At 37.7% G+C, this 14,143-nt stretch overlaps 1 protein-coding gene across 3 annotated transcripts in view; it reads left to right on the top strand.

Annotated features, from left to right (window-relative positions):
• SEMA3D (semaphorin 3D) overlaps positions 1 to 14,143 on the top strand; it is a 133,025-nt gene that overhangs the window by 85,913 nt on the left and 32,969 nt on the right. For all 3 annotated transcript variants that reach the window (XM_030291165.4, XM_012568866.5, XM_072919126.1), the window contains exons 9-11: positions 10,881 to 10,995; positions 11,439 to 11,508; positions 13,221 to 13,365. In XM_030291165.4, the coding sequence (XP_030147025.2) occupies positions 10,881 to 10,995; positions 11,439 to 11,508; positions 13,221 to 13,365 (330 nt within the window). The remainder of the gene's footprint in view (positions 1 to 10,880; positions 10,996 to 11,438; positions 11,509 to 13,220; positions 13,366 to 14,143) is intronic.

A 14,143-nucleotide genomic window follows, 5' to 3' on the forward strand; every position in this document is an offset into this window, starting at 1 on the left:
AGCTTTAACTGACTTGCAATTTCTGAGCAGTGTGACTATGCTGGCAGTTTCTCAAGAAACTTGAAAATTAGTATATGAACAAAAGGGTTTGTGATTTGCAATAAGATGTCTGTGGGAGAAGAGCACCCATTCAGCTGTGGACACACACTGAAAACAAAGAGTGGACAAGTGTATGGATGTGTAGATCTACAGCTGCTCTGCAGTCCAGCAGAGATTTCAGTGGCCACAGCCATTTCACACTTCTGTCCTTGACCTAAAGTGTTAAGATAACAAAACATTCATTCATAAATCAGTTCTCTAGTAGGTTTTTAGCCAGATGAAAGAATGGATAATCTTTAGTTGAATATTTCACAGCGGAGTGATTAATGACAGAATGGAAATGCAAACATTTATGATTTGCTGCTAGACATGGCATTTGCTGATTATGAGAGAGCACTTAATGCATTAGGAGTAATTGATAGACAACATTTTCAAGCCAAGGCACATGAGAGTGTATAGTAAAGTAAGATATATTGGCTAGAGAAAACCAGCATCCTTTACCTAGAGAAAAAGGAGATAAGTTATCATAGTAAAAGCAAATGTGTTGTAAGGAAATCCTAATGACTGTGTATAATCATACCTCAAATGAGAATGAATTTGTAGAGTAATCATGTTAACGGGAAAAATGTAATGAATTTTATTTTTAGTAGTCAAACCAAAACAATGAAAACTGATAAGCAAGGTGATTATTATTAATAGTTCTAAACTGTCTTCTTTATTTACTGAGTACTTCCCACTGGTTGCAGAATTCTCATGATAATCCAGACTCCTGCTTTTTATATTTGTCTTAATTACTAACAAATTTTAAAAACCCATATTGCTAATTATTATAATAAAAATATAATTATTATGGGCATTTAATATAAATTAAATATGCAAATAGACTTGTCTGTTCATGGAATGAGATGTTTTGGATCTGTGCTGTAGTATAAAACATCTGCTGTGCTTAATTGTCTCTGACATGGGAACAATGCCTTTGCAGCAATTGAAAACAATTTCTATTTGCACTGCTTCATTAATGTGATCTGTACAAAGTTAAGCCTTTGACTTCTTTCACTGTTCAGCAAAGAGTAACTGTATTTAGGAGGAGCTCAGCAACTTCTGAAGTAGTTTGCTTGGTGTAAACACAGTTTTTTTCTACTAGAACTCGATTCCTCTTACCTCACCATGCCTTAAGGCTCCTGTCCATTAATGCTAGCAACACATGCTGAAATCAGAATAGGCTTTGTTTTTAGTAAGAAGCTTAGTCAATGCAGCCTATTCTTTGGCTGATTTTCAAGGGTTCAGCAATATGGTCTCTCAGTGATCCCTTCCCTTAGGGAAAATCTCTGGAAAGCATTCCCTTTTCCCAGCTACTTTCAGACCCAGAAGACTGCAGTGCTCTTGCTGGCAGCTCTTTGCCCAGAGTGCAACAGCTGTCACTTGTCCTGTTCACCAGAGTATCTGCACCCAGTGCCCTGCATCCTGTGCTGCAGGAGCACAGCCACTGCAGCTCTGCACAGCCTCACTCGGCTTTACATCATCTCTTCTGTGTCACTGGGGGTGTCACTGGCACTGGGGAGGAGCAGCTTTCAACAGCCACTTTTAGAACCAGTTGTGTCATTTATCATGGCAAATGGCATTTCCTGTTTTTGGTTTGAGCTAGGCAGAAAAAGTATCATTACCCTATCTGCAATACCTAATCCTGCTTTTGGTGTGTTCATACTTACATAAATTGCAATATTTGGAGTTACTGGTTTTCTTTTCATGTAAGGCCATAACCAAAAAGAAAAGTTACTATTGAAGATTAGCCAGCAAAATTTATTTCTTTTTTAAAATATATGCAGTTACACATATGTATTAAATAATCACACAAACCTTAATTTCTTAAGAGCATGGATGCACTTATTCCTATTTCTAGAAACACAGGCATAAGCTTTTACAGCTACACTGTCTTCAAAGCCCACAGTGCTGAACTACTTTGCATCAGATGAAGACAGGACACAGTCATTACACCTTGAGGAAGATTTTGGAAAAAAAACCAATTTCAGCATCCATATACTGTGCCTTATGCAGTCCAGTGCCAAGTCAGCTTCATTTTTGAACATATTCACCACTAAATGATGGCAGAATTGTAATTCTATTTATTGACACCTTGTATATGTACAAGTGTAGCCCTAGAAAAGACACAGTTTTGCCTCTTATTTTCCCCACTCAAATAAAAGGAGAAATAAAAATCTAACATAGAGGAGTCACAGAGAAAGTTTTGAAGAGGGAGGAAAGTTGTTGGAGCTTTTGTTTGTTTGTTATCTATATAGAAACACATCTTTTCATAGTTACAACCTCATCCTATTGGAATGAAGTGGAAATTAGCCAAAAGCAGTAGTCTCTCTGCTGCAGTAAGAAAATCCTGTTTATTATTACAGTGGTTTGCATGTGCTGTGTTACAAGCTTCTCTTTAATGGTTTTGGTGATGTATTGCAAAAATTAAAGCTTGCAGTCTTAGAGGCTGGTTTCTGAGACCTCAACTGCCAAGAAATCACATTTCAGCCCCTGATGTTTTCCCATATTTCCCAAAGTGTTTGGTATCCAGAAGCAGCCTTTGTTCTAGTGGGAACAAGTGAGCTCTTTGTCTTTTTTTTCTTCTGTTTTTACTTTCCTCTCTTTTTTTTTTTTTTCTTTTTTTTTTTTTTTAAATACCGTTCCACCCCTATATATACCAAGCTGTACCTGGGGAAAAGAATACTGCAATTAGGCACAGCCCTCTCGGTTAAACTGTACTTTCTAAGCACACTGGAATGTAATAATTTTAAGAGCTCTTGAGTCGAGAGCCCTGGACACACCCTGCATTCCACCTTTGGGTAATGTAATTTATTTCCAAAGCCATGCACATCAGCAGAGTTCAAGACTGTGACCTTGCCTCCCGTCTGGTGCTTAGAGCAATTTGTATTCCCGGAATGGCAGGAGGGAGCTATTCCTCTGTGTCTCCTAGTCCGGAGTCTCCGTGGGCTTTGCCACAGGGCTGCTGGTGTGCAGAAGTTGAGGTGTTTTTCTTGTCCTGGATATAGTCTAGCCATGACTTTACTGTGACCAGGGATAACTGGCTCATTATCATTGTTGTTATTTCTACATTGTGTAGATAGCTGATCTCTCTCCACAGCCCTTGGAGCTGTCCTGGCAGTGTCCTGCTGTCCCGTTCAGCCGCACTAGCTGGGTCCTGGAAGCCAAGTAGCCTTGTTCACATGTCCTCAGCCAGGCTAATTAATCCGGGCTCAGAGCCATGCTCGTGCAGCTATCCTGTTTCCAGTTCTGGAGGCAACTCATTCCAGAGGAGATTTGACTTCCTGTGTGTTACAAGCTTACATACCTCTTTGTCACCATAATATTGCCTACTCACGGCTCCAGCTATGGGAAATATTTTTTTCCTTGATTTCTCAATAATAATGATTAAGAACTCTCTGAAAAATTCCCTCATTTACCCACTGAGTGTCTTTGCAGCCGTAAGTCCTTTGGCAACGAACTCTGCTTGGACTTCCAAATGTGATATTTGCGCATTATGTGCCATTTGAAAGTTTTCAAATTATGTAGAAAAGCAGATGCTCATAATGATGATTTCATTTTTAAGGGCTGATGTGTTGGAGATTGTCCAGTTCCATAGAGTATCTGCTTCTAACTGTGATGGATTAAGAGATATAACATCAGGTTTTGTCAGGTCTTTTGGTCCAACTTTCCTTATTGGCAAGGGTTATATAAGTATAGGAAGTTTCGTAAATTTCTGTCCCTCATGGGTGTGTTTCAATAATTGGTGTTTTAAAAGAGGAAATCATGATTTACAGATGAGACAAAAATATGTAAGATATGCTTATATGTAAAGAGGTGTGACTGAATTTTACTGAGCCTCAGGGAAAGTGAGAAAGAAGTTGCAGTGTCAAGATAGATCTTTAAAAACAGGACTATGGAAATGCAGCTGCACAACCTCCAAAGCAAACTTTGGAAGCCATCCTAGTTGCCAGAGAGACATTGCATAAGACACTGTAAGTACACCTTGGCGCAGAAATGGAAGCTTCTAGAGTTAATTGAAGTTCCTATGGCTAATCCAAAGTCCCTGACTTGTGAGTACTTTGGCTCAGATGTTCAAATGTCTGTAAGAGTGGCAAATAATGACTTTCTGATTTTGAAGTTTCCTCACATGACTGAATTATCTTCCAGTCTTTTTTTTCCCATGTCAGTACATTTGCTATAAACATGTACCATGGTTTGCAGTTTTGCTATTGTTGATTTAGTAAAGTGTTGTAAATACAGATGTTTCAGGATTCCAGATTCTAAAGGACTCTTGCTCTACCTTTGTTGTTTGGTCTCATGCCCTTTCCAGCTCCCAACCTGTGGTTGTCAATGCTGTGGTCACAATATCTCATGCAAGTGATTTCAGGCACCCAAGTGAGGAAACTAATTATCAGGCATTCCCTTCCTTTAGTAAAGGCAGACACCTAGTTTTTGGAGGAAGACTCCTTCCATCTTCAACCCAAATCACTCTCTGAAGGACGTATTTTCCACTGACTCTACGGAGTCCCTGGAACCTGAAATGCAAGACATTCTGATTTAAGAATGTGAAATTCTGAATGGCAAATTCAAGCCTATTTGTTCATAAATAAACCAGTTTATCCCAGTACTGTGTCTCATACTCCTCCAGTTTCATAGTGATGTCAACCTGTTCAAATCATATAAATTCTGATCTCCTATTTGACATTATGTGGATGATCCATCTAATTACTTGCCTTGCCTTCATTATCAAGAATGCTGCCTTTCATAACCTGAAGGTTTTGTTCTCTGTCTTTTTATAGCCTTATGTATGCATATAATATAATTTATATTAGGTATATATGAAAATTTAGATGAGAGACAGGTAAAAGCAAGTCAAACACACTGGAATAAACCATGTACAATTTATACTCAAAATTTTAAGTAGATTTTCCTGAGAATACCATAACATATTATATTTCTTCATCCATAAGACTTTGCTAACTTCAGATTCCCATTGAATCTGTTAGATTGAACAGCCTAGTGGTGGATATAGTAGAGTACATTTAATTTGTGGGAGAATTTGGACAATTTAGGAGAATATTCTTAATATTAGCATGCCTGCTGGAGGTAATATGAGCAGGATTGCCTTAAGGTAAAATGGTGCTTAGTTTTATTCTTTTATTTGCCCCAAACCATCCTTGTATTTACCTGAGCCTGTTAGTTTCTGGATTTGGGGGATTTTTTCATGGTTTTACATGTTTAGTAATAGTCCAGCATTTTTCTTTGCTGTTTAGTTAGGTTTTCCAGTCTGGATCCCATCCAGAGATAATTTGATAGAAACTTCAGGGTGTGATGTTTAAATATTTTCCAGAATAAAACCCACCATTTTCCATGGTGAACCAAACAGTTATGCATGCTCAGTGTATTTTCTCAATGAGATAAAAACAAGACTGGTTGAGGAGCAGGAACTAAACAGAGTCCCCACCTCATTGTTGGGAACTAAACAGAGTCCCCACCTCATTGTCAGATGGGACCTGCAGACACAGAGGAGAAGTTACTTGCCCAGGTTTATTTGATGTATCCACAGGAAAGCAGTCCAAGTTTTAGAGTCTCATGTGCCTTCTTTCTCCTGCTTACATTGCAAGTGTAGCTTTTTTTTTTCAAGCTACACATACTTCATGTGTAGCTTGATGTTTTCAGCCATAGCCTGATGAAGCCAGAGGAGGATTCGTATGGTTTGGACAAGAAATTCTGCACCTGAGTTCCTCAAGGAGCAAATTTAACTTTCCTGTGTTAGGTTGGTACCTAAAAGAGTTGAGTGGGGAGAGAATATTTAAAGTAAAACAAAATAATTATAGAAAGAAATGTGAACCTGAAGACAGAAGCTGAAAGGAGACTGTTGGCTGTTTCTCCATTTCTAAAGTCAGCTACAAGGTTGGAGATTTTTTTTCCTCCATAATATAAGGCTTTGCTTCAGGGGAGGCCATTTGTTTCTGGTAGGTTTGTCACATCGCTAAGCTTCAGTAAGAGAAAGGCTCCAGGGCCTTTTGCAGTTTCAGCACTTTTCCTCTCTGTTCTCCAACATTTCCTTTTATTCAGGCCAGGAATTCTCTTTGGATAGTCCTTTTGCACATCTTGCCACTGGCTGTAATTAATAACCTGCTTCTAGAAATTCCACTCATTGTCTTTTTTCTTTTTTCTTCCTTTCTTTTTTTCTTCCTTTTAGAGGCTGTTCAGGATAATTACTGTCTTTAAAGTTTTATGAATCACTATGTTTGACATCTTTGATGTAGACTGATTTTTCAGATAACTGCACTTTTTGTTCTAATGTTCAATTTGTCACTGTTACTTACAAGCAAATAAGAGATTTAAATCCCCAAAGATGCAGATGTTCTTTAGATTCATTGCCATCTGTTTTCCTGCCTACTGGATTCCAAAACTAAGGTTTGTTCATTTTAATGAAGCTACATTTATATAGTATACAAGATACAACAGAATAGGAAATAGATACAACAGAAATAGCATAAGTTGATTTTTAAATCAGTTGATCATAGAGAAGTATCTTTTCTGGTGGCTTTTATTCTCATGCAAACTTAACTTTAGCTAGATGGTTTGAAAAACCTGTTGCTTTGCTTAATTGCACATAAATTGCAGATCAAAAACTGAAATTTCCAAAGAAGATTCCCATGAGAGGTGCTTGATATGACCTTAAATTACTTCACAAAATTTACACTGTGCCATTTAAACAGCAGTTTTCTGAATGTCAGAAGGCCATACAATTACCTATGCTCATGGAAGTGGGACATCTGATATTTGAATTCTCAGTGTAATTTGGTAGAAACCTGAGTTCTCACTCCAACAAATTGTTTTCTGGAACCAGCTTATTGAAAAGGGATTAAATTTTAGGATTTCTGTAAATAAGAGTCTGCCTGATTTATTAAAGTCATATTGGATTACTTCCCCATTTATCTAAGTAATTTGTAGCTATAATATTTTGTGATATTTTGGGGTAGTATTTCCTCAACAGGTGATGGATTGAACAGCTCCCCTTCTAGCTGGTAATTATCTACATTTCTAACTCAGGCCAGCACAAGTAACCATGATTTTACAGACCCTTCTTTCTGTTAAAAAGAAGGTATTTCAGGCAGAAGTGTTGGTATTTGTTACAGCTTGTGAGATTACAAAGCAGTAAGTGCTAATTAAAGCTTTATTTATATTCAGAATGAAATGTGCAGTCCCTAAGTGCCTTCATCTGTCCAGTTACAAAGTTTATAGTAAACACAGCTAATCCAGTGTGCTTAGAAGTGATATTTTGGGAGATAAGATTTCAGATACTCAAGGCTGGTTGGCTGGTACAAGATTAGCCATATTTTTGGAATGAAAGGTTTGTTCATGCTGCCTTCTCCTTCTCTTAGCACTTAAATTTATCTTGTCTCCTTGTCCAATCTCCCTGAAATATTTAGAGTTCTTTGTATTCAGACCATATCTCTTGTCAAAAATCATTTCAGTACATCCGGTTAATTACTTAAACAGGCTTGAGGCAAACCTCTGCTTGGTATAAATCTGCTGAATGGGCTTCTTAGGAGTCTGACTTTGTGTTTAATTCTCACTTCTGCTCACCTGTGCACCAACTGGACTTTGCTTTGGTGATTTTCATTCTTCCATCCATTTTTTCTAATCCACTGACTACCCTGCCTGTACTTCCTACTGTATTTCTGTCCTACTCTACAGCCAGCTCACAGAATTTGAGCATATTGATGATTCATTCTAGACTGCTACTATTAAATAATCTATTTGGTAAAAGAGATTGTCTTCCTTCTGTAGCAGCCCAGTCTCAGAAAGAACTTGGGTCAGTATTTCCTTTGTTCAGCCTCTCAGAGGCCAATAATCAGGAATGATGAGGGTCCAAGGAATCTCCGCCAGAGTGGGCAGATAAAATGCTAAGTGAGTGGGTACACATCAACATGGTCTGAAGGAAAGGAGAACTGTATGTTATCCTGCACCTGAAGCCTCAAAATGAGTCAAAGACTAACCTAATATGCAGCAAAAAAAATAGTATAAGGAAGGAAGGGGTGCCCTTTCTTAAAATAATAGGTATTTACAGAGCTTTGTTAGATTACTTCTACTTGAGACTCAAGGAGCAAAGACATACCTAAACTATTTATAGTTTCTGAACCTCCTTAGTCTGAGCTGAACTAATTCTGTATGTAGATAAGATCATCATGGCCTTTGTCAGTTCCTGCACTTTCTCAGTCAATCTCAATGAATCCTGGGCATGTTGTAGGAAAGGAAAGACACTGTATTAATCAGAGATGACATACAGAATTGAGGAGTACTATATGGCTACTGATCAAAAAAAATCCCCCAAAACCACAAGCAAAAATATCTTCTTAGTAAAATGTGCTTTTTATTTCACTCAGCCATGGCAGTAGGAAGAAGCATGTTGAAGGATATGTCAGCATATTATGTGTGTAACTGTCTAAATCAGTGAAAGTTCTTTTCAGTCTCTCTTCACCATAAATTTGTCACTCTCTGGCTTCAGAAGGGCTTGGTAGCTATTGGAATGCTGTCTGGTCACTGAATCCCCTTTGCTCCGTTCAAACTGTACAGTGTTACTTTGGCAGCTTCTTGGTATGTAAAACACATCTAGTAAATGTCTGTTCTAATGTCTCTTAGACTCAAATAGCGTGGTTAACATCGTGTCCTGGCTTGAGAGCAAGCAAATGTGGATACATCTTAAATCCATGTATTTTATACTTTATTGCACATAGCACTTGCTAGGATTGCTTCCTTTGTGCACAGTGTTTGATTCACACTGCTCTCTAGCAACTCTGAGGAACTAGTGATACATTTGAAATAAGCATTTGTGAAAATGCTGTGGTGGATCACAACTTAAGGTTGGTAAAACACAAATACATATTTTCCCATCTCTTGCAGAAGATGAGTGCTGCAGTGACAGGAGTAGGAACTAGACAAGGGTCCTTCTTCTATTCCAGTGCCATCACTTGCTCCACACTTTCTTCCTGTTTCCACATTTTAGTCAGGTAGTTAGAGACATCTTCTCGCCTGTGATGCTGCACTGCATCCACCAGAAATCAAAGTGGGAGTTCTGCAGTGTGAGATTTGCTTAGGTAATCTGAATTGCCAGAGGAAGGAAAAGCTTAACAGTCCTTGCTTTTTAACATTCTTTGTTGCATCTTTGTAGTTGTTTGGTTTCAGCTGCACCACAAAGTCTGTTTGCTCTGCCTTTGAACAGAACACACACGTGCAGAGGTTTTTTTGCTATTGGCTTCAGGCTGCTAATTTTGACACCTTTGTAATAAATCTGTTGGGTAGATGCAAAGCTTCAGGCTTGGCAGAACCTCCGGAAATCAAGAGAGGAGGCAGCAATTCTTGTAAGAGCAGGAGTTCCAAAGGCCGTATATGAACAGGAATCATTTCCAGCTGAGCTAATCTATTTGAAAGTAGCAGGTACATGAAAAGGAAAAGCAGTTAGAGTGCATTGCCAGAGAATTGTTACTCCCTGTGAAGTGATTTCAGCACTTAAAACCATCTTTCTTGAATGCCTGTAGTATGTGTGATACAGCCCTGAAGGGCCAAATACAATCTGTGGTGATGACATCTAATTCCCACCACCCAGTGTTTCCTACTCTGGCTGGTTCTGTGCCTTCAGATTGCAAAGTGAATTAACAAAAAAGTGATTTCTCCTCATGAATCTGAAGGGGCTGAATATACTGTGGTCCTTGAACTTACAGCACAGATCCCCTAAGCTTCAGAGTTTATAACTGAGGGGAGTAGGCACCTTCCTGGGATCATTCAGAGCCTACAGCTGGGAGACTACTGCTGGTACTAGTCTCACATTTCTTTTAAGTGTTTAAATTCTTGGTTCCTGCTGGTATCTCATTGCCTTTTCCATTTTTTGGATCAAGACTTCTAGGGCCCAAATAGCTTTGCAGAACCTAAATAGTTCTGCTGTTTGGAACCAGCAGGGTCCTTTATGGAAGAAGTACATGAGCAAACTCCCAGTTTGGCTTCTTAAAATTTAAATCTTCTAAAATCTCCTATCCATACACCTCTGCCGATCCAAGTCAGCAGAAGGTCACTTACCCTTCAGAAAGGTAATTCCAATTTCAAGTGACCCTTTCTAGATTTTTTCTTTCTCCAGTGGCTAAAGGAAATTTGGGCAAGCATGCTTATGTTTTGGAAACCTGTAGTAAAATAAATGAAAAAAATCCCAGTTGCAGGAGGGCAGACTGGTATTTCTGTAACAATGATTATTAGAATAATATGACTGGTTTTGTCTGGAATGCATTTTTCTCTGTACCGTGTACACAAAAAAAATCAAAACCAAAACCAAACAAACAAAAAAACCCAAAACAAAAGCAGTGCAGTATTTGCATTTTAAACTGCTGATGAATGTAATTTTCCTTTTTTTTTTTTTTTTTTTCCAAAATCTATCCAAAATATTCTATTCTATTATTTGGTTTGTAAAGAATTTTAAAGAACAACTGATTATAAAAATTACCTTCACAGAGAGCAAGAAATCACTTGATACAGATATTCCAGTTAAAAAGCTGATGAAGGAACTTCACAGTTTTGGGTATAATTAGAAAATTTGAATTGCCCACTCTCTGAGCTGATAAGTAATTACAGAAACTACTTAGAAAAAGTCTCTCCTACAGTCTTGTAGGAAAAAGAAAACGAAAAAAAAAGGATTTTCATGTTGTTGTAGTTAGAGTCAACTGTGGAATCAGACAGAAGATGCATAGTTCATACTGTGCTGTCATTTGTTAAAACCCTTACTTTTTTAATATTCAAGATTTTCATTTTATTTTTGATAGAATGATATGGGAGGCCAAAGAAGCCTAATAAACAAGTGGACAACTTTTCTGAAAGCCAGGCTTGTGTGTTCCATACCTGGTCCTGAGGGGGCAGACACACATTTTGATGAGCTGCGTAAGTTGATTTATCTTTAATGGTCTATTTTGACATTAGTAATACCTGTTTTTGTTGCATTTTTCCCCCCCTTGTTTATGGAAGAAGCACTGTGTCTTGTTTTGATTTTACTCCTCTTCCAAATAGGGCTAGTAATACCTCTGGCTTTGATCAGAAGTCCCTGATTATAACTAATACTGATCTAATCAGAATTACAGTGTTTTTCCCTTTCCCTCCAAAAGCTGGAAAGTAAAAATCTGATTTGATATAAAACCCAGACTATCTGCAAATGAACATGTTTCAGAATATTGCAACAAATTCACATGGCAGAAATTAAAATTCCAACAAAAATAAAATCTGGTTATATTTTTAAAAATTTCCTGATTACAAATGGTTAATGCAGAATAGTCAATGGATGTTTAACTAAAAAAAATAAATCCCCAAATATATTTTTCTCATTGCAGAAGATATATTCTTACTTTCTACAAGAGATGAGAGGAACCCACTTGTGTATGGAGTCTTCACTACAACAAGGTATGTGTTGGGATCATGTTTGCCTCTGGAAACAAATGATGAAGATTGTACTCAGGGCTTTTATATTTTTGCATATACTCAGGTCTTCTAGATTCTGATTCCTGAGAGCAGTTAGGAACTGCTGAAATAAGATGTCCAATATCAAGGCTGTAGTCACTGAAGACAATATTTTTCAGAACTAGAAATAATAAATTATGTCCCTGAAACTTTGTGTGCCTACTTTTTGAGAGTGATTGTAAAAAGTAATATAAATGTAACAATCAAAAGCAAATTATATTGCTTCAACCTCATCAATAAATAAATCATAATTTTTGAGCAACCAATAGTGACAATTTCAGGCAAATTATTGTTGTGAAGCCTCATTTCTGTAAGTAACATGTTGACATCTGCTATTTCTTAGTATCAGAATTACTCTCTAAACTGATAGTTAAGTGATTTTATAGTTCAGAGTTAATGAAAGGATAATCCAACTTTATCTCAGGGGGATGCACTAATTAATTAATGACCTCTCAGATCACTAGTGAGGTGCTCTCTATAAAATTGTCAGGAAAAAAAAAAATTCTTTCTTTTGTCTCCAGAACCTTTGAATTAAGTGTAAATAATGACTAGACTAATGCTGACAAGTATGACTACAATGAGGAATTGCCAAGACACTCCTTAATTCAGAAGCAGTTACCACAGAGGCTCTCTAGAATATGTAACCACAGAAAATACTTAAAATTGAAGTACATATTGCACAATAAATGAAATGGTTTGTGAAGCAATTAAAGTACATGCTACTCAGCAGCCTGGCATGGTGTTCTTTAGAAAACTGAAATGTTTTAGATTTTTTTAGACAAATACATTTTAAAAAGGGAAAATGCATGAAAATTAAATAAGCATTTATTTTTATATCTGGGTTTTTTTTTGTCTTTCCAATGCAACTTGTAGTTCTCAGGGACCTCACCTATATCACTAATATATGGACTTCCAGATATGAACACAATGTAAAAAAATGTCCTTCACTTGGATAAAATTCTAATTAAAAGAGCTTGTAAATGATAGCTGGAGACTGTCAGCCACTAGAAAAAATGACACTCTTATCAAGTCATCCCAAAGGCCAAACCAGGTTTCAACCGAGCAAACTTAAAACTGTAACAATGATGCATAAGTTGTACCTTTCACATTTTCCAGATTCTTTACTACTTTAGTATATAACTCTGAACTTCATATAAGGTGTTAGCAAGTTCTCGTCACAGTTTAGTTAGACAAAAGAATCATTTTCCATCCTGAGAACCAAGGATAGCATTGCTTTCAGACCCAAAAATTATAAACTGTGGTGAATTTAGGAGAGCAATCTTGGGAGGATGGGATTTCATAACCTGAAGCTGTAATTGGACAATTAACCTCAATATGTAAATGGACCGAAAGTTATAAAAGTGTGAAACTCATAACCAGTCATCCATCTTGGGCAGAGCCCAAGCCAGGCTCTTGTACTGCCCAAGGTTTATCCTTGGAAGGCTTTTTAATAAATAGCTGCTTTATTCCTTTAGCACTGTCCAGTCTCTGTTCCAGACAGCCTCCCTAGGCATCCCCCACAGTGACATTGAATATCTGTAGTTAGCAGAGCTGTGCACGCTGATGTTCAGCAGCATGGCAGGTGTAGGATTGATCGCGGTCCCGTCACCTCAGGGGTGTTTGCAGCCTGCCCACGGATGTCTCTTCCCTTGCAGCTCGGTGTTCAAGGGCTCTGCAGTGTGTGTGTACAGCATGGCCGAGATCAGGGCCGTGTTCAATGGCCCCTATGCCCACAAGGAGAGCGCAGATCATCGCTGGGTGCAGTACGAGGGCCGCATCCCCTACCCCAGGCCTGGCACAGTAAGTGTCTCCTTCATTACACACCTCTCTTTTACTCAGAGGCAATCATGCTTCACACCCCTCCCCAGGCTGGTAATTTATATTTTCTGCTCAGGATGTTTCAAATTATCCTCTCAACTTTTCCCCTTCTGTTGATAGCTCAGACTTCTACCTACACCGTAAGTATATAAATACACATTTTTCCATGTCTCTGAGATAACATTGTGTCCAGACTATTTCCTGATTGTCTCTCATATTGTGTTCTCCCACTGTATGGCTATATTTCTGTCTGTTGGGATCACCCCTAAGGCGTCAATGCTTCATAAAAAGCCAAAGGCATTTCTTTGTATAGTTATCACAGGTTTTTTATTTGTATTTCTATTATCTTTGTGTCTTTTGTTAAAATCACTGAGATACTGTCATTGATTCTGTTGTGTGTATTTGTGCATGTGTTGTGTTTTGACGTAAAATACGGAGGTAACTGCTGGACATTTTATGTGATAAAAAGTAAGTGACAGGAAGAAAAGAGAAATTTGGTATCTGGAAATACTTTTAATCCCAGTCTCTTAGACTTCAGTTGTAACATGCCAAAATGAGGAAGAAAACTTTGAAAAACTCATTAAAGTTTTCTTTTCCCACTTCTGTCACAGTATTAAATTTGGAAATTTAATTTCCAAATAAATTTCTGACATTATAGATGTCAGGCTCACATTACAGATGAGTAAGAAATGGTATTTTCTAAAAACACGTCAACTTTAAAAACATCATCACAACTTTAGGCAAATCTTAGCACATGAAA

This window comes from Taeniopygia guttata, chromosome 1A (genome assembly GCF_048771995.1).
Source record: "Taeniopygia guttata chromosome 1A, bTaeGut7.mat, whole genome shotgun sequence".
Classification (NCBI taxonomy): Eukaryota; Metazoa; Chordata; class Aves; order Passeriformes; family Estrildidae; genus Taeniopygia; species Taeniopygia guttata.